At 50.5% G+C, this 20,765-nt stretch overlaps 1 protein-coding gene across 1 annotated transcript in view; it reads right to left on the bottom strand.

Moving 5' to 3' along the window:
• ALDH2 (aldehyde dehydrogenase 2 family member) overlaps positions 1-20,295 on the bottom strand; it is a 28,038-nt gene extending 7,743 nt beyond the window's left edge. The window contains exons 1-9 of the mRNA XM_039242977.1: positions 20,104-20,295; positions 9,896-10,000; positions 9,100-9,240; positions 7,962-8,041; positions 5,461-5,572; positions 4,878-5,006; positions 4,320-4,433; positions 2,535-2,637; positions 1,786-1,970 (exon numbers count right to left, since the gene is read on the bottom strand). Of these exons, the coding sequence (XP_039098908.1) occupies positions 1,786-1,970; positions 2,535-2,637; positions 4,320-4,433; positions 4,878-5,006; positions 5,461-5,572; positions 7,962-8,041; positions 9,100-9,240; positions 9,896-10,000; positions 20,104-20,220 (1,086 nt within the window). The 5' untranslated portion in view covers positions 20,221-20,295. The remainder of the gene's footprint in view (positions 1-1,785; positions 1,971-2,534; positions 2,638-4,319; positions 4,434-4,877; positions 5,007-5,460; positions 5,573-7,961; positions 8,042-9,099; positions 9,241-9,895; positions 10,001-20,103) is intronic.
• Positions 20,296-20,765: the final 470 nt, after the last annotated feature.

Genomic DNA, 20,765 nt, shown 5'->3' with positions numbered 1-20,765 from the left:
ATATGTTTGCACGTATAGGAGGATTAGGAGGAACTTGACGGAGGAACAAGGGGGAGAAGAAGGGCGGAAATGGTGGGGGAAAGGGAGAGAGGCAAACCATGAGAGACTCTTGAATGCTGACAAAAACTGAGGACTGATGGAATGGGGGGGGGAGGGGGGATGGGCACTGAGTGTTATGTGGAAACTAATTTGACAATAAACTATTTGTAAAAAAAAAAAAAAAAAAAAATGAGTGGCTGCCTAGGGTTGAGGGTAGAGAAGGGATGGAGAGGTGGAGCACAGGAATTTTAGGGCACTGAAAACTATTCCGTATGATACTGGGTCTGTGGATACAGTCTTTCTACATCTGTCCACACCCAGAGAATGCAACACCAAGAGTGAACCCAAAGGAAAACTATGTTCTTTAGTTAACAGTAATATATCACATTGGCTCATTAGTGACAACAAATGTACCACACTAGTGCGAGATGTCAGGAATCAGGGAAACCAGAGGGGTGGGCCGGGGGAGTGAAGAGTTATATGAGAATGCTGTACTTTCTACTCATGTTTCATAAACCTAAATGGCTCTAAAAAATTAAATCTATTCATAAAAAGGGGAAGAAAGGGGCTGCCTTGGCCAGCCCTGGAGCCTAGGGAGTGGACACCAGCAGCACACATCTTCAGGAGGATGGAGCCTGCAGAGGCTCCCGTGGGCCCCGAAAGTGGGTGCAGGGACCTGTGGGAGCCGGGAGCACCCCTGACCCTGTAGACTCCTCGCTTCTGGAGGAGGCCAGTGAGGGACCCTGTGGGGAGAGAGCCCAGGACAGGCTGGGTCTAATGACAGTGCTGGAAAAAGGCCCAGGGCATGAGAGGAAATGGTGGGCAGAGGCACTCTAATTTATTTGTTGTAATTATTACTGACTATAGTTTATTGATTAAAATGAATACATGTTCCTGGTTAAAATATATATATAATCAAATATATATATAATCAAATATAAAATATATATATAATCAAATATATATATAAAATGAAATAAAGTCCCTCTGCTACCCATGCCATGGCCCTCTGTCCCATTCCCCAGAGATAACCACGGTTAACAGATACCTGTGTGTCCTTCTGGTAGATGCATTTTTATGGATGGCCAAGGTACTCTTTTTTTTTTAAGCGAGAGAGAAAATGAGAGCAAGGAAGGGGCAGAGAGACAGGGAGAAAGAGAATCCCAAACAGGCTCCACGCTGTCAGCACTGAGCCTGATGCGGGGCTTAATCTCATGAACCTGTGAGATCATGACCTGAGCCGAAATCAAGAGTCAGATGCTTCATTGACTGAGCCACCCAGGCACCCCAGCATGCATTCCTTTTTACATGGACACTTCTAGTATTTATTATGTGTAAGTAATTTAAATATTGCTTTCCATTATTGATTTCCACTTCAAATTTTTTTTTAATGTTTTATTTATTTCTAGGAAAGAGAGAGAGACAGCGTGAGCAGGGGAGGGTCAGAGAGAGAGGGAGTCACAGACTCTGAAACAGGCTCCAGGCTCTGAGCTGGCAGTCAGCATAGAGCCCGACGCGGGGCTATTGATTTCCACTTCAAAGCCTGGCTGTGAGTCAGGAAAGGTGGTCATTATGGATGAGCAAACAGTGGCTCAGAGAGGGCATGCAGCTTCCCAAGGACACACAGCTGGTACATGGCAGAGCTGAGACTTGAAGCCAATGCTGCCTGCCTCTGAGTCTGAGACCTTTTCTGCTTCTCCAGGCTAGCTCTGGACACCCAGACCCACCTGGAGCAGCTGGGCTCACCTGTGGCCCCTGCTCGGTCTGGCTGTCAAAGGGGTTCCCAACTACACGAGACTTGGCCCGGGCGACGCTCCGCTCCACAAACTCAGCATAAACATCTTCTTGCACAAAGGTCCGGGAGCCCGCACAGCAGCACTGGCCCTGGTTGAAGAACAGGGCGAAGTGGGCCTGCTCCACGGCCCAGTTCACTGGGGAGGCAGAAAGGCAACCATGAGAAGAGACAGAGGACAAGCCTCGCCCCAGTGGGTGCCTACCCCCTTAACCGGTTCACGCCACCAACAAGACCCTGTGCCCAACGAGACAGACCTGAGCTCTCCCTTCCTGGGGTGTGGACACCCAGCACACAGACACGGAGAGAGGAGCAGTCGCAGCCCTCCGTGGTAACAGATGAGGGCGGTGTGAGGACCGACCCAGCCGGCCTACGGCAGTCAGGGAAGGCTCCCTCGGGGAAGGCAAATCATGGGGTGCCCAGATAGGACCAGGAAAAGGGAGGAGTTGGAGAAAGAGCAATCTGTCCAGGAGAAAGTGTGCACTATCATTGGGCAACAAAGTAGCCCAGCTCGGCTGGATGATGGAGCAAAGAGGAGAGAAGCCAGGGAGAGACCGGGTCATGCAGGCTGGAGGGCCACGCTGCTGACTTTGACCTTCATCCTGAGGCCCGGGGGCCCAGAAACCGAGTCCAGTGGGTGCTGACACTCATAGAAGTGCAGTGGCTGCCTTCCCCCTGCACCTCCTCCCCCCAGAAGACTTACTGTCTGCATCTGACATGATGATATTGGGGCTCTTTCCCCCCAGCTCCAGGGTCACTCTCTTGAGGTTACTGCTCCCTGCAGCAATCTGGATTAGGTGGCCGACCTGTGGGGAAGCAGAGACCCACACAAGCTCCCAACAGCAGGAAAAAGGAACCACATGCTTTCTTGGACACAGGCCCGAGGACCCCACAACTTGAGGGAGCAGCTAGATTACAAGAGACCAGGAGAATTTTACCAAATCTCTTCACTGACCACTGCAGCCCCACCCCTCTGAGCTCCTAGGATAACAGTGACCATGACCACATGAGCAGAGTCACTACTGTGTGGCTTCTACATGGTGAGTACTGCCTACAAACCAGACACTGTACCAAGTGCTTTGTGCTCATAAGTTCAGTCCTTGCAGTGACCTCAAAGACAGACAGGACTCTTCCTTGATTTAGAAATGTGGGTGCTACGACTCAGAGTGGTCAAGTCACTTGCCCAAAGTCACACAGCTGGAAAAATGTAGCATTAGAATTCACACTCGGGCAGCGTGAACCCATCACCAGTTCGAACCACTATCCTGTCTCCTTCCCACAGTGTTGTGAGGGTGGTCCCCCAGCCCATGGCACGCTCTGTGAGGGCAAGGATGGGCTACTTCTCACCTCCTTACTCCCAGAGCCTGGCAGAAAGCCGCCCTGACTATTGGAACGAACACATGTATCTCTGTCAGGAAACCATCCCCTTTCAAGACTCTCACCGTCACCTTGAGGCATTAATGCAGAGGCACTAACAACACAAAGAACTCGGAGCGTGTGATGTTGGTCTCATTTCTGCCCTCCCGGCACCACTATCACTGCGTACAGACTGGATGTTTGAAGGTGTCTCTTCCTCAGGGGGAACTGTCTGAAGAGCATGTTCATTACATTATTCAGTGTGCCTTCTCCGAAGTCATGCGCGACGCCTCCCAAGAATTCAAGGAGAGGAAAAGTTCCTCTTTAGAAGGAATTCTGTCCCTGCTTCAACGGAGATGATGTGTGAGGAATCCCCTGACATCTTGCTTCTCCAGGGCCTGGCACAGAACAGCATGATCCCCTGGCTCATTCATTCATTCACTTACTGGGCACTTGCTCTGAGCCAGACCTTCGCCGAACATTGATAAACTTGATCTCACTGGCTCCCATCCTGGGAGGTGGGTGCCGTTCTTGTCTCCATTGTACAGATGAGACAGAGGCCTTGGGAGGCCAAGTGACTTGCCCACGATCACACAGATGCCAAGTACTACTGAAAAGTAAGACTCCGAAGCACTTACCTTCCCCACTACATCATACGTACGGTTTCTACCACCTAGATGTTGCCATCCTCATTTTAATGACAACAAACGGAGCCCTGAAGACATTCAGTGAATCACCCCATGTCACAATGGTGAGACTGGTATTGGAACTCCTGTCTTTTTGAAGCCCACGTTCTGTAACTGCCAGGGCAGTGCTGGTCAAGGAGCCTGACATAGCTGAGGGGCTCTGACCCTGGGCAGGCGGTCAGCTCTGGGCTTCACAAAGTCTAGATGGTCTCAGCCTCTTTATTGCACGCAGGATGCTGGCCCGAAACAGCATCCAGAGCATCAACCAACCCACAGAGGGCTCCACTCGGACCGTCACTGCCCTCACTCAAGCTACTCAGAGGCAGTCTTGGGTCCAGGACCCCCCATGCAGCACCCACAGGCTAATCTTCAATGCAGCATCCTTTGAGGACAGTAAGAACGTGGGCCAAATGTGCCTCATGCTTGAGATCCTGGTGATGCCTTACCTCAGTGGAGCCCGTGAAGGCTACTTTGTCCACATCCTGATGGGAGGCGATGGCAGCTCCAGCTGTGGGACCAAATCCAGGGATAATATTGACCACACCAGGGGGAAAGCCAGCCTGTGTGCAAACAGCCAGAGAAACTTGGAGTCATTCTCCTGCTTCCAAGGGTTTGGACAGAAAGACACACACCCCTCCCAGAGAGACTGAAGCAGCCTGCCTGGTGCCCGGATGAGCCAGTCTTGTGGGGTGCTACTCAGGAATTCCAAATGGCACAACAGAGAACCTGCTTTTGGAGGTTCCCTGTGGCTGTTGCCTCTTCTTAGTGGCATTCACCTAGAAAAATGTTCATTCTTCAAAGGAGTCTGGCAGTGAAGCTGTATTGTAGATAAAAGGTGAGAGGGGCCATTTTGGCTAATCTGTGAGGAGGTGTGGGGAACTGGGGAGGGCTCGGTCCCTGCTCTACAAATACCCGTCCTCCTAAGAACCTCCTCCCCACCCCCCCGACCAGGAACAAGCCTGTACAAGGGCATTCAGAAGTCACGACAGACACAAACCACACACCTCCTTAATGAGGTTGGCCACGTAGAGGGCGGTGAGTGGGGTCTGCTCAGCCACCTTCATCACAACCACGTTTCCAGTCGCCAGGGCTGGGCCCAGTTTCCAGGCTTGCATCAGGAGCGGGAAGTTCCACTGCAAGAAACAACAGCCACTCCTGGAACCTCAGCTGAGTGGCCAGTGAGAGCAGCAGCCCCGGTTGTAGAAGCGGCAACAGTGTCCCTGAGCCCATGGTGCCACCCCCACGACTCAACTGTGACTTCAAGACAGGTGGACAAAGCAGATGGACGAGAACAGCAGCAACTCATGCTCATTAGAGCTTCTTCCATACTAGGCCCCATGCTAAGTCGTTGCATCATGTCCCCAGTGACACCCCAAGACAGTGCTGTGTTCCTTTCCACTTTTCAGACAAAGAAACCGAGTCTCTGGGGGATTTGCCATGATGACAACACTGGTTGGCTGTTTTATAGCCTGTGTTCTCAGCCACCACGCAGGCTGCCCTCTGATGTCACCCCGCTGACCCCCCACCACTGCATCTCAAGGCACTCCTCTTAAACCTTCATTTGTTTATTAGGAAGCTAGCACTCACCGGAATGATCTGCCCACACACCCCGACAGGTTCATGACGGGTATAGCTGAAGAAGTCCCCATCGATGGGAATGGTCTTCCCGTGGTACTTATCAGCCCAGCCAGCATAATAACTTTAAAAACAAACAAAAAAATCCAAGCTTAATCAATGACTGTCAGGGACCCCTGTGAACCCTGGCAGAAAGAGAAGATTCAGGCCTAATTGAGTTTTTCTGGTAACCAAGAGCCCTTGCTCTTGGCTTATTTCCAGAAACACTTAACTAGCTTCGAGGGTCACAATAATCCACTCTGGGTAAGTAACCTCTAAACCTCAGAATCACCTGAGTTGCTTGTAAAAAAACCACCACATTCCCGGCACCCACTTCCAACTTACTCAATCTGGAGCTCTGAGGAGTCCCTGGAATCTGTATTTTTAAGAAATGAACCAGCCCAGGGGTGCCTGGGTGGCTCAGTCAGTTAAGCGTCCAACTTCGGCTCAGGTCATGATCTCACAGTTCATGTGTTCGAGCCCCGTGTCGGGCTCTGTGCTGACTGCCAGCTCAGAGCCTGGAGCCTACTTCAGATTCTGTGTCTCCCTCTCTCTTTGACCCTACCCTGCTCAGCTGTCTCTCTCTCTCAGAAATAAATAAAACATTAAAGAAAATTAAAAAAAAAAAAAAGAAAGAAACCAGCCCAGCACCACGATTAGCATCTGAGAGGCACGGACCAGACCAAATCGGGTAGAGAGGTGCAAACCTATCTAATGGCTGGCACTTCCTGCATGCAGAGCCCCAAACTAAGGCCGAGGGAACAGCCACCAGAAATAAATCCTCAACTGGCCCAATCCCTTGGAAAGCTTACCACCTAGATGCACAGGGGACAGAAAAGCCCCGTAGATGAGAGCAGGTGAGAAAGGAGCAGCGCGTGTCCAGTACGTAATGGTTAAGTTTTCAGGACAGTAGGAAAAATGAGAGAAGCGGAAAGATGGTACGTGGGGTAAGAAAAAGACTTTTGAAATGAGAGTGGCTGCCAAGAGGAGTCTGAGCCCCAGGCTGCCCTGGCTTTGAAGTCTGTGAATCTGGGGAGAAAGGCAGCAGGAAGTTGCTAGTCTATAAGAGGGAAGACACCACCGGCTCCCTCCCACACCCCCCCCCCCATCTGTATTACATGTGTTTTCAGGCCTCAACACAGTTACTTAATCAGCACAAAGGCACATTCCTAAAATTCAGGAAGGCAGGGGGCTTTGCCCAAGCTTCACCAGGCTACTCTCTCTGGGGCACCCTTGCAGAGTGCTCTAATCATGGCACTTCTGTCATTCGGGGCTGGAAAATTCTTTGATGAACAGGCTGTGCTGTGACACTGGAGGACTTTTAGCAGCATCCCTGGCCTCTATGTGGTAGATGCCAGTAGCATCCTTCCCCCCATGCTGTGACAACCAAAAATGTCACCAGATATTGCCAGCTATCGCCTGGGAAATGTGACTACCCTGGTTGAGAACCCATCATGTTATACAACCCCCAGTTTTTTGCCACTGCTTCTTCCCCTCCACCTCTGTCCCCAGGGTCATAGGGGGAGCAGTCCTTATTTGCACAGTGATCTGTCCACCCGAAACACAACTGGTCAGATTCAAGGCCAGCCAATCAGGATGACATTTGGCCCCTGAATCTGGCATTAAGACTTTGGCACTTGGCAGGAATTCGGCATTAGGACTAAGGGATTACAGTGTAGTCTGGTAGGATCACGCACTGCATACAGAAGCAAGCCCAGGTGTAGGCAGTCGGCTTCTAGCACACAGACTGGCCCTGATGGGAGGCCAGAGGTAATCAAGAGAAGGATGAAGCAAAAGGGCCAAGATGAGCCACGCTGACACTTAGCGACCTTCTGGATTCAAGACCTCAGACTCTCCAGAATGCCCGAGTTAGGCTGAGTGTCTGTTAGCTGCAGCCCAAAGGACACTCACAAAGCTCTTATCCCTCAGCCTGCATTTTTTGGTCATTAAGATGTTTGATTAAACTAAACCCAAAACCAGCAAGAAGGAAATAATAAAGACTAGAACAGAGACAGATAAAATGGAGAACAGGAAAACAACAGAGGGAATCAACAAAACCAAAAGTGGATTCTTTCAGGAGTCACCAAGTTGACAAAGCGTTCACTAGACTAAGAAAAAAGAAGACACAAACAGCTGAAATCATAAATGAAAGCAGGGACATCACCACCGACCTTACCGACACAAAAGGGCTGTAAGAGAATATGTGAACAACTGTGACCAACAAACGAGATAACCTACATAAAACAGGCAAATTCCAACTAATGTACAAATTACCAAAACTGCCTCAAGAAGGAAGAGAACATGCTTAGGAGTAAATTAAATTTTGAAATCAAGGGATTTTCTCATAAACAGAGTCTCATAGAACATGTTTCTCTAACTCCTGTGATCCTTTTATACGTTATTCTATTTCTGGCCCCCACAACACTTGCTGCCCTGTGGCAAAGCTGGAATGAACAGGAAGCCTGAGCCCATACCGGAGGCATTTGAGGACCATGTCCATATCCACCAGGTAGGAGATGACGTAGGGCTTGCCATTATCCAGCGTCTCCAAGGCCTAAGAAGAGAGAACGATCAGCACAGACCTGCAGCCACAGGATTGCATCAGAGCACTCAACAGTCGGGGGAGCTCAGCATGGATCAGGGCCGATGGCCACTTTGTGCCATGGAATGCTGTGGCATTTCTGGCCCATCGCCTCTCCCTCTCCAAAGGCAGGAAAGTGAGGGGTGGGGCACCAACTTCTCACAAGCACAGGTTTCCAGGCTCTGCTGTAAGCCACATCTGAACCTATGCTGGGACTAAGAGACAAACATGGGAACTGAGAGAGCAAAGCACCAGTGAATAATGACGCGAATCATCCATCACAAGACTTAAGAGTGCTAGATAGGGGAAGCCAGGCTGCCCAGCCCAGTCTGAGAAGCACCCTTTAGGGTGAAACCAGAAGGATACGTAGGCGGTAACTAGGCAAAGGGAAAGGTACAACTGATGACGAAGGGAAGAGCACCCCAAGCAGAGGAAATAGCACATGCAGAGGCCTTCTTTGATGCCTCAAAGAAGCCTGGCAGTCAGGAAGCTGAGAGAAGGCTGGTGAGCTGAGCTGTGTGTGTGAGGGCCACAGTCTGGCATGAGTTGGGAGATGGAGTCAGACCTGGCAGAGCCTTGTGGACCATGTGAGAGAACAGGACTTTATCCTAAGGATACAGAGGATTCCATTGAAGGCTTAAGACCATGGTATAATTTGCCTTCTGGAAGGTTCACTCTGGCTGCTCTTTGCCGATTGGACTGGGGAGCGGCGAGGGTATTGCCTCCTGGTTTCTTCTGTTTCTGGCAGCCAGAAAGAAGGCCCACCATACAGAGGGGCTGTAAGAGCAGTGTCCATCCCTGGGGGTCTTTGGGAAGGCTCCCCTCTCCCTCCCCCAGTCTCCTCCTTTTCAGCCATCGTAGGAGACACGGAGAGGCTGGTTGGTACAGGGGTGGTACAGGGGTGTATCCCAAAGGTGTCCGGCCTATGCCATTCTGACCAGTTACATGTCAGCAATGCAGCCCCCTTCCTGGCCGTCCATGGGGAGCCCATTCATCACATGGGATGAGAGAGGAGGGGGCTGAGAACTCACTGCCAGGTAGGTCCGGTCCCGCTCAATCAGATCGGCCAGGCGGTTCAGCAGGCGGCCCCTGTCGGACGCATCCATGCGGCGCCAGGGTGAGCCCAGCTGGAAGGCGGCCCGCGCAGCCTTCACTGCCCTGTCCACGTCTTCCTGGAAAACACCCAGCAAGGCAGCTCAGGCCTTCTCAGCAATAACTGCCTCCAATTACCACCTGCCCTGCTGCTAAACACCCCCCGCGGGGCTCCAGTCAATAGCTGTGTGGAAAGGTGCCCCAAACAATCCTTCCCCACCATGCAGGGCTCTGCCTGACAAGCTTCAGACTCTCCTTTCCAGGAGTCATAGAGGAGATAAGGATCCTCAGAGTTTCCGTTTCTGTATTTTCTTTTTTTTATTTTTTAAGAGGGTATATGAATATTTTAACTTTGTGTCTTCATTTTTTTTAATTTTTTTTTTTTTTTTTTATCTTAGACAGAGGGAGAGAGAGCAGGAGAGAAGCAGAGAGAGGGAGGAAGACAGAGAATCCCAAGCAGGCTCTGTGCTGTCGGTGCAGAGCCCAGTGCAGGGCTCGAACTCAAGAACTGTGAGATCATGACTTGAGCCAAAACCAAGAGTCAGAGGCTTAACCAACTGAGCCATCCTGCTTGAGTCTCAGTCTCTCTCTTTCTCTCTTTCACTCTCTCTCTTTCTCTCTTTCTCTCTCTCTCTCCCTCCGCCTCTGCCCCTCCACTCTGTTTGCTTGCTCTCTAAAATAAAAATAAGCCATCCTTGCCCACCCCTGCCCTGAGGGTAAGTCACCCATTCTCACCTTGTCTCCTTCAGCTACCTGACAGATGACTTCTCCAGTGGATGGATTGACGGTGGGGAATGTCTTCTTGCTGACAGCGTCATGCCACTCATTGTTTATGAAGATCTACAGTGAAAAGGAAGAAGGTTCTCAGAACCGGCTCTCAACCCAACAGTGACAACCAGTGATTTAAAAAAACAAACAAAAAAAATCAGAACAAACATGAATTAGCCTCAGAGTGATGTGATGGGAGGTTTAAAGCCCAGCCTTGGGGACCATCAAGTTGGAACGCCCACTCTGCCAAATGACTTCAGGTAAGTTCTTGACCTTGGTTTCCCTGATGTGAGAAAGGAAGGGAATGCACTCCTACCCTATCAGTTATCTGTCTCCATTGTTGTGTCACATCTCAAAACTCAAGCAGCTTACATGATTTGTTACCATCTCACAGTCATGCCCCCTGACTGGACTCCGCTAGTGGGTTCACCTGGGCTCCCGCAGGGGCTGGCCGAGCAAGGGTACCTGGGGCTGGGTGCACAGGACGGCTCTGCACCTGCGCCTGGCACCGCGCGTCTGCTTGAGGCCTCCTGACTCCGTGGCAGACATGAGCTAGTCAGCTTTCTCACATGACAGCTGGCCTCCCCAGGCCCTGTTCCAAGAGACCCGGGCAGAAGCTGAAAGGCTTCCTGAGATCCAGCTTGGGAAGTCACAAGGCCTCATTTCTGCCACCAGACTCCACTGGTCAATGTGAGTCACAGGCCCCGTCCAGATCTCAGGGAAAGGAAGGAGCCTTCACACCTTGAGGGGAGAAGCAACGAATTTGCAGCCACCTTTCCTCTCCCACACTACTGCACAGGGCTGTCATTCAGTGAATATTTAGTGAATGCCAGACCCCATCCTGAGGCTGAGGACACAGTAGAAGCCCAACCCAGTAAGGACTTCTGTCTCGTAGAGCTGGTGTTCCCGTGGGCACAGACAGTAGGGAAGCAATCAAATACACAAGGCAACCTCAGACTGCACTGGCAGGTACAAGGGGCAAAATCAGGATCCAGAGAGAGTACTACTGAAGTGGGGGAAGATAGGGAACTCCAGCTGGGAGGGGCAGGAGGGTCTCTCTGAGGAGCAGATATTTCACTTGAGCCCTGACTGATGAATAGGAGCCGGCCACAGGAAGAATGGGAGAAAAAGCAGTCCAGGCAGTAGGAACTGCAAGTGCAAAGGCCCTGGAGTCGGAAGATGTCTGGTGCATTTGAGAAAAAACATAAGTGGCCAGAGTTACTGGGGAGCCAAGAAGGACTTGCTAGAAGATGGGAGGGTGGGTCCTGTGACGCTCTTAGATCAGCGCCTGGCAGCAAGTGCTGTTTTGCCGTTCTAACAGCAACCAAGTCAAGAAAGACCCTATGCTGGTTTAATGAAATCAGTGGCAGGGAGATGGAAGCCTCTTCATTCACTCAGAGAAAGGATCCTTACCCAAAGCTGCTTGATTAAGTGCCAAAATTTACTCTCTGCTTCTAAGAGCCGGGCGATGACCTCAAGGGAGAACAGGGAAGAGATCTCCCAGCAAGCTGTCCCCCCCCACCCAGGCTGGGGAAGCTGGGGGACGGGGGGGTTGTCACTTTACCAGGACTGAGCAAACATCACAGTCAGGGTGACCATCAGTCCCAGGCCACTCTGCCTTCCTTCCTCAGGGGTTCTCCTTGTCCCCGACATCCGAGAATGGCCTGGCTCTGCCTTAAGACCCTGAGGAGTCATCTACAGTTACTCAGGGCCACAGTCCAGGATCACAAACACCACCAGGCCACCAGGCAAAGCGTGGAGTTTGGCTCGTTCCAGGGTCCGGGGAGGCCTGGTCCAGTCAAGGGCAGGGTCAGGACGAGCACCGGATGAATCGGGCCCTCTGCTGTGTCACAAGGGGCAAGGCATTTCAGCTCCCCCTGCTTTCGCTTCCTCATCTGCAGGGTGGCCCTCATCACAAGGCACGTGAGGGTTTCAAGCGTATGCACCGAGCTTCGTGTGGAGTAAGCGTGCATCGCTGGTGCCGGTGGGACTGGAAGCAGGAAGGAGCGGTTAGGAAAGGGTCTGCCAGGGGTCGCTTTCCCGGGCTCAGATTTGGTCCTTTGCACAATCCCTGCCCCGCCATCAGGGCGGAATCTGCAGCTGTGCACCTAAGTAAGGGCTCTTGGCATCTGGCAGGAGCACGTAGGTAAACAGCAGCCGGAGGCTTTGGAAGTATGTTTGTGTGGTTTTGCATTAGGTGATTGATCATTAATCTGGAGGGAATTTGAGGTCTTTATTGCCAAGAAGCAGGCAATGGGTAGTTTCCAGTGGAGGCAAGGGATGTGGGTGGCCCTGAGTTCAAGCTGGATATGGCCACGGCCGGCCATGCCCTACACACGTGCCTCCCTTGGAATCAGCTTCCTTCAGTCAGAGCCCAGGTCTGCCTTCAAGGAGGTCAGAACTCTTGTTTCCTAATCTCCGTCTTCATGGTTTACGTACTGGCCAACCGCGGATTTGATTTTGAGGTTGTATTCTCAGTGGCGTAAAATGCACCCACCTCTAAGCCACAAAGAATCTGGAATCTTGCTTCTACCCCTCACAGGCTGTGACCTTGGGCTAGTCCCTTCACTTCCTCAGTGCTTCATAGGTCCCCGGAGAGAATGTGTGTGGGGCAGATGTGAGGATTAAATGTGACAAGGGGTGTAAAGCCTTGAAGCCAGGAGCCGCACACAGTGGCTCTCACCACAGCAGTCACTCCAGATCCTGCACGCCCTCAGGTTAAAGATGTTTAGGATTTTAGGGTTACTCCCTGTACCACAGCATACTAAAATCAGTTTGTCCTGAAAAAGTTTTCATTGTTATTTTGCAAAGATCAGGAAGTAGAAAGCAGAGGTGGGCCAGTCAGCTGCTCTCCTAGCCCTCACTCCCTCCTCCCTGGGCAGGGCCCACACTGTCCCTCGGATCCTAGACTAGAACCCTGGGAAGACCATGCCCTGGCACCTATTTGCCTTTCAGAGCCCTGAATTTGCTGGGTCACTTTCCACTGTTGAATTTGCAACAATCCATCTTCCCGTCAAACTGATCCAGTAAGCCAGAATCTGCCTAGCAGGAGCCTAGAATTTTCCTTCTGTTTAGATCTCCATTTCCCTCCTCCTAGAGCCAGACTTCAGTGGCCTCCCTGACCTGCCCCCCCATCGGGGACAATGAGTTTCTGCCACAGTTCTGCTCCGAGCGAGGAGAGCTTCACAGCAATTTCATTTATGTTAAACACAAGGGCAGACATCAGGCCAAATGTTTCATAACCTCTTGGCCCAAAACCCAAAGCTTCACTTCTCTAACAGGCTTAACTCTTTTGGGGGTGGAGAGGGGTGCCCCCAGCTCATACTTCTTCATTCGAGTTTCTAGAAGCAGAGCAACATGCAGAGTGATATCCTAGCAACATCAGGAGCCGACACTTTGAATCTGGACTGCTGGCAAACTCACAGAGTTTCTCCATCAACGTGCTGTATTTTCTACACATTTTAGTAAATACATCTCCCTTCATTTGACACAAGTTGGGATTCACTCCTCCATGCAGTCGCAAGTTTGTTTAACAGAGTGCCATCACCATGCTGAGCACAGAGTGAAAAAGCATCCTGGTTCCTTGAGCTACAAAGTCCTGGGGAGGAGAGATGCAATCCACAGACCAAGCGAGAAGCAGAAACAAACAGGCGACAGTGAGAAACAGATCGGGAAGTCATCAGGCACCTGAGGGGGAACCTGAAGGAAGAGCTTGGGGACAGGAAGAACCAAAAGGGCCCCGCGGCTGCAGAGTGAGGGGGCGGGGCAGCAGAGGGGCTCTGGATCCCAGCAGCGCTGGGGTTAGGGGTGCTGAGACTACAGGACGCAAGTGCGAACAGACCACAGTTTATATAACCATTTCCTACACGTGCACTATTCCCAACAATGCTGCGGCAGCAAACATCCTTGGACGTGGACCTTTGTCAACTTGGGACAGACTGCTGTATAGACAGCGGAACTGCAGGAGAAGTTGGGGCAGGACAGCAGAGCTGGGAGCCCAGGGCGGAGGCCTAGCCAAGGTGAAGACAGAACATTATTCCAATGCTACCTCCACCCCATGGCAGTGGACAGACATAATCTGCCCAAGGTCTCCAGTAATAGGCTAAATGGTGTTCAGTAGCTCCAGTTTACAGGATGCATTCTAGAAGGATTTTAATTCAAGGTTTGATGGATGAAAGAACTGGGGATCTGTTAGCTGGGAAACGTGCATCCCTGGAATATGTTACTTTCCCCAAACGTGAGGGAGCAGAGGGGGTGGGTCTCTGTCATGGGGAGACTCCTGCTGGCATCTGCTGTTCAGGGACAATTAGGTAACTTCTGTCCAATAAGAAACCAGATGCTGTCTTTTGTATCACAAGACCCTGAGAAGATAAGTTCAAGACAAACACTGAACGCCATGCACATTCACATTTCTCCACACGATCCTCTAGAAACCTCGGGGTCAGTTTAGTATTAAGGCCAGAGACCCCAGCCCTCTCCTCCCCTCCTCAGCCCCCAGGGCCTTTCCTTGTGTGTTCCTGGAATTTGTCACCACTTCCACGATGGGAGGCTTGGTTCTATGGTGGACTGGGTGGGCTGTTTGCCATGCAGGCATGGGTCAGTTGGTTGGTGTTCTCTGGGCTTATGATTTGGCAACACCTGTCTTGCTGCAATCACTCCCCTTGGGCAATTTTAGCGCTCCCTGCCTGTCTCCATATTCTTATTCCCATTAACTCCCAAATGCTCTGAAAATGCCTCTCTTAAGTGGAAATACTGCGTTCCCATCCCTTGCTACTGGAACACAAAATTATAAACAGAGTCTCATAAATGGCAACCATTCATGCCTTGAATAAATATTTACTGAGCAGCAATTATATTCTGATCTCGGTGCTAGGCGCTGGGTATAAACATGTGAACACAAACACGGCACCTCCCTTCTGATTTCAAATATTCAAAGTCCGTTGTCTCTTAAATATCTGCATCCTTGTTTGACCACAGGGCCTGGTCATGAGGCAACACTGCATATGGCTAAGGGCATGCATGTCAGAGTTGAGCCTTGGTTTCATACTTGCTGCTTAATGTGAATGTGACCTCCTTGAGCCTCAGTTTCCTCATCTGTAAGATGATGTACTAGAATACCCGGTTCACACAGTTGATGGAGGGACGAAAGGTGAAAACCTAGTTACACGTCCTCAGCACAGGACCTGACAGATCCTAAGTGATCTGTGATCATGATTATTCAATTGGGACTTGTCCGCATGTCTGCAGCACATATACCTGTCCTTTTAATTTGAACTCAATACCACACACAAGCGTTCTGTAACTCAGTGTGTTTCCACAGATTCTGGGGAGGCAGGCGGTAATCAAAAGCATTTGTGTTCATTTAAAATAGAACTATTGTTAGAAGCAGAAGAACCTACGTAGGTCTGGTAAAATCCTCTGACTCTCTGGGTTGCCTGAATCTATTATTTATACAAAAGATCTTAAAACTCCTACACAAGCCATAAAACCAGTATGATCAGTGTGGAGATGTTTCACTTGATTCATTCAGCATAAAAGCCACTTGAAACCACTGCTTAGCCCAACACAGGTTTTAGCTCATTATATAAGACTCTCCCAAGGAAAACAAGGAAAATCAAATTCCTATTCTACATATATTACCTGTTGGCAGTGATTATCTGCTGATATGGGATAATCCGAGGCCTGTCACTTTCTTTTTTTTATATTTGCTTACAGGCTACTTACTTTAAAGAAACAAAACACTTAAATAAAGCCAAAGTTCCCTACGATCACTACCTGCAAGCAGATTCCCTATGCAGCCCTCCCGACCACCCCCCTCCACGCCCCCTGGCACTCTCCACCCTCACACCAATGAGCATTTTCCTTCCTATACATTTTTATACACTTTATATGGAGATAGGTCTATTCACATTCAATGTAAAGTTTGGGGGAGTTTTAATTAGTTTCATATCTGCAGAACCCTAGACCTTCCCCCCCGCTGAAACATTCATTGTTTTTGAGGCCCATTATTCATACAGCTCCAGCTAGTTCCTATAACTACCACACACACTGAATTATTCCTCCTCGTAACTATAACATATGTTGTTCATCTGTTTCCCTATGGATGGCAAGCTGGCTTCTTAAGTTTTTTGCTAATATAAACTATGTGACAGTGAACATCTGTGCATGCCTATATATTTTCCAGTGAGTTTCTACCTCACAGACCTCTGGAATGCTTGACTTTTTGTACTGAGGATGTATTAATATTATAATCAGAAAATTTTATACAGGGAGATCCTGTCTTAATTTCCTTTTTGTCAGTTCTCCCTTTAGTTCCTGAGTGCTGTGGTCAAGAAGCTAAGAATAGAAGACACAAACTTAATTCACCCCAAACCTCCATTTCAGCTTGACCATAACCTAACTCAACCCTTCAGGAAATAAGTTACAACTGCAACAGCACCCACATAAAGCAGTTACCTCACATTATCTTGTAAGCTCAACAGCATCACTGTTCTCCCAGCTTTTACTTACGGCTAAATAAATATGGAGCCACAGGGAGCCCCGAGTGGGGCATTTGCTAAGGGATGTATCAGGATGACCCCACTTCATCCTCACAGCAACCCAATGATGTATATGGGATGTCTACCCCATTGTACAGATGTGATAGCTGAGGTACAGAGTTAAATAATTGTACCATGCTCCATATCGCCCTCTTCCCTGCCTTATTTTTCTCTACAGCACTGACTGCCTTGGCCATATTATGTGTTGCACTTATTTGTCTGTCTCCACCATCCAGGCCACAAGCTTCCTACAGACAGGGATTCCTGTCTGTTTTGTTTATTGGAACTGGGAGTACTCGGGAAATGTCTGTTGAATGAATGAACCTGCCCAAATCAGCACTAACCAGTGACAGGTAGTCTGAGTCCAGAGCACATCATGGTATCTAACAATATTTTCATCTTCATTATTATTATCAACCAACATAGAGAGTCAGGAAGACAGCAGCCTAGGAGCATCCTGGGCTCACCTTGTCCCATAGACATACCAGAATAACAGCTATATCTGTGCACCTAACTCGGAAAACGACCTCCGGACTGGTAAAACTGACTTTCCACAGTTCATCATAAAGAGGAGGCCACACTGAAAAGGCAGGAAGGGCAGGGACACAGTTGGGCACCAAACCCCTGGCGAGACTCCCACAAACAGGAAGGACACCACAAGCGCAGAGAAGCAAAACCGAGAGATTAGGCCCTACGCCAGGCAGGCCAGGCACTGACGACTAACACTGGGAAGACAAGTCCCCATAATGTCGACCGTGAAAAGCAGTGCAGCTTGACCTCGGGAGCTTTGAAAATCCACATGGCTTGGGGCGCCTGGGTGGCTTAGTCGGTTAAGCGTCCGACTTTCGCTTAGGTCATGATCTCGCGGTTCGTGGGTTCGAGCCCCGCGTCGGGCTCTGTGCTGACTGCCAGCTCAGAGCCTGGAGCCTGTTTCAGTCTGTGACTCCCTCTCTCTCTGACCCTCCCCTGCTCACACTGTCTGTCTCTATCTCTCCTAGAAATAAATAAAACATTTAAAAAAAAAAAAAAAGAAAGAAAGAAAATCCACATGGCTTAACTCGGGGTATTTTATTATCAACCAACGTGAACTGGTGATGTTGAAGATAAAAGTATTAGTCACACTCCATCCAGAGAGGTTACTTTGCTAAAGCCACAGTCCCTTGGGTTTTCCTTTAAGTTGTCTTCCCAGATCTTAGTTAGTCTCCAAGTCAGGAAAGAAAAGAAGAATGAAAAATGAAAATCAGTTTGTGGACAGAGGTGTGTCCCTGAAACTGCCAAGGATAAGAAACGTTGGTCTTCAAGAAGCCTGGCCATCATCAGCTTCCTCTGCAGGTCCCTGCTCGTGAGCTGGGGAAGGAGAACATGTCCTAAAATCGTCCTAACCTCACCAGTAAATCTACCCACCCTGCAGCCTCGCCCAAGACAGGTAGAGAGAGGCAAGAGGAAAATGGACCAAACCACACCCCTCATCCTCTTTCGGATTGAGAAGAGGTGGCAAGGAGACCTGTTGCCTGGGCCCCTCTCACCCATCCAGATGAGACCCTACAAGCCCGAAGTACAACACTCCCCCAAAAGCCCAAACATCTCCCCCACCCCAGATGCCCTTGGCAAGAACACCGTCTATCAGAAGAACTCCTTTTTGGGGAAACTCAACTCTAGAATAGCTGAATGAACTTCAAGGATCCAGCAACACCCTGGGAAATGTCCAGGAGTGTGATCTAGTTTGTACCTAGAGCCCCTGACTCCTAGAGACACACAGTTCAGATAAGGCTTGGGCATGCCGCCAGCAGTTGAGCAACAACTTAATACTGAAAACAGCCCAAGGAACTCTGAGCCAGTTCCAGCATGGTGGGGTGCTTTGCAACATTTGGGAAGAATAAACAAGATACAAACGTACTGCTTGAAAAAGAAGGGTCAGGTACACTGTTCAATGAGACAGTGCTTCAGTATGGTAAGTGCTAGCATCTCATTTATGTAAAAAAAAAATCTGGTGCATGCTCGCTCATGCGGGTGCACGGACACACACAGAGAAAATGCAAGATCACAGACTGTGTTAACGGTGCTCTTGGGGAGAGTGGGAGGGGGTTTTGGGGAAGTTTTACAGTACTCTGCATTTTTACAGCAAGCAAGTATGCTTTTTATGATCTTAAAAAATGTGATAAAGAAAAGCACCTGTGGGGAGATTTCACTTTTTCCCCAACTTACATCCCCAGACTAAATCTAGAGAGCGAGACCCGTGCTATCTACAAGTCCCACGTGCATGTTCATTTGAATGTCATTCCCTCACCTCCATGTGACCACAGAAGAGGAAGACCTTAATTAGATCTTGTGCCACAAAGGCTTAGGATGCTGATACCTTTCCCTTAGGGAAATTTCTGCCTGATCTTTTTGATGTTCAAGTCTTACAAGCATGTGCTCCTCATTAAGCAGCCTACCAAAAGAAGAAGAGCTGCTGCATTTGGGACTTGTGTGATGCAAAAGGAATTTTATCTGTTTTTATTGCCTCGTGAATGACCATTTGTAACACTCCTTCCTATCACACAGATGTGCCTTTAGCCATCCCCTGTGTGCAGATCTGCAGCACCGCTCCGGACCAGACAAGCAGGTCCACAGTTGAAAGTTGTTGGCCAGGGACTGGCTCTACAGAACCCTATGCCAACCTAACTGGGCCATTATAAGGATTAAAGGACACGAACAGTGGCAGGTGCAAAGGCTGTGCACAGAGAATCGGCGCTGTCACTGCTGTAAGTGCTTGCTAAGTGCGTGAGGCCCCGGGCTCACCCTCTGACCCACTTCCCACTTTACGGAAGAAACTGAAGCCACAGTTTCTTGCACCTACAAAACACTCTTTTCATAATGATTTCCTTCTCTGTGAATTCCAGCACGTTACCCAAAGTCAAAGATCAAAAGAGAAAAGATTCCAAAGTCCTGCTGGTGCAAGGAATTGGCCTCTGGGAATCTGTGTTACCCTGGAAAAGCCTCTCCTTGGTTTGCTGGAAGACAACCAGCTCCTTGGGAGGCCCAGACACCATTGGGGGGTTTGCACCCCACAAACGGAGGTCTGGCACCCTTTCCGAATTCCCAGCAGTGGACCTGGGTTCTCCCTGCCTGCAGCCTCGCCTTTTCCTTAGCGAATGGGTGAACTTTGGCTGAAAAGGACCTTTCCTTTTCTAGTTTTTCCGTTTGGACTTCCTTGGACGCGGGGACGAATTAAGGATTCAGAAATGACCACGGAAAAGACAGAAAAGCTCCTGCCAAGAGGGACTCTGGTGGACACATCGTCAGGGTGGGTGGTGGTGAAGGCCCTGTGCAGACACTGCGGCGACTAAGAGGCTGGGAGTTGGGGGGGGGGGATGGAACCCCGAGAGTTGGCGCAGGAGAGCGGACGGCGACCGGACGAAAACAAGTAAGTAGCCAAAGTCACAACTGGATAAAGAAACGCGGAGGGAGGGTGGGCTGTCAGAGGCGGTGAAGGAGCCAAAACGCTGGCAGGAAGGGAAGCTGTGCGTAAAGATCAAGCGCAGCAAACGGCTCGAGCCCCGCCTGGGTAAATTGGAGCCCGAAGAGGTTCAGGGCCTTCCCACCCGGTGAGCTCCGTCTCTCCGAGAGAACAAAGCCCCGGCCCGGCGGCCTCACCTGGTTGTAGAGGACTTCAGGCTGCTGGTTGGGGGCCGGTACCGCCTGGGTGGCGGCGGCCGACAGGAGGCGGCGGCCCAGGCGGGGCCCGAGACGGGCGGCGGCGGCGCGCAACATGCTGCGGTGGGAGCGGGCGCGCGGGGACCGATGCTGGGACAACGTGAGCCGGGTGGCCGGCCGGTGGAGGGAGTGGGGGGGTCGGCGGCAACCGCGACCTCTCCCCGCCCCCGGCGCGGCCGCCAATGGGCAGGCGCGAGGCGGGGCCGGGGGGGGCGTGTCTGCCACTTCCCGCGGGTCCCCCGCGGAGCTGCCCCAGGGCCTACTGCCTACGCCTTCCCCATCCCACCCAAGGCCGTGGACTGATCCCCCGCCGCGCCCCCTTTGTGCACTCCCCGCGCCGGCGCCGGGTGTATGTACTAACCCGACCTTGCGAATTCAGCGCCCATTGAATCCCTATGTGTGCCTGAACCCTAATGTGGACAGGCCTGATCCGGAGCGAGCCTGGCCCTGACTTCTGGGGGCTACACTCTGTAGGGAGAGACAGACCTTAAACCAAGCAGGAAGTAATTTCAGAAAGGGGTGAGGAATGTGAAGGAAACGAATAGAGCGAAGACAGAGTAGGAGCAGAGAGCACTGCTTTAAGTCCTGTGGTCAGGAAGTGA

This window comes from Hyaena hyaena, unplaced genomic scaffold, assembly GCF_003009895.1.
Source record: "Hyaena hyaena isolate Hyena2069 unplaced genomic scaffold, ASM300989v1 scaffold_0, whole genome shotgun sequence".
Classification (NCBI taxonomy): Eukaryota; Metazoa; Chordata; class Mammalia; order Carnivora; family Hyaenidae; genus Hyaena; species Hyaena hyaena.
Note: the sequence above shows the minus strand (reverse complement) of the source record. Positions and strands in the feature narration are given on the sequence as shown.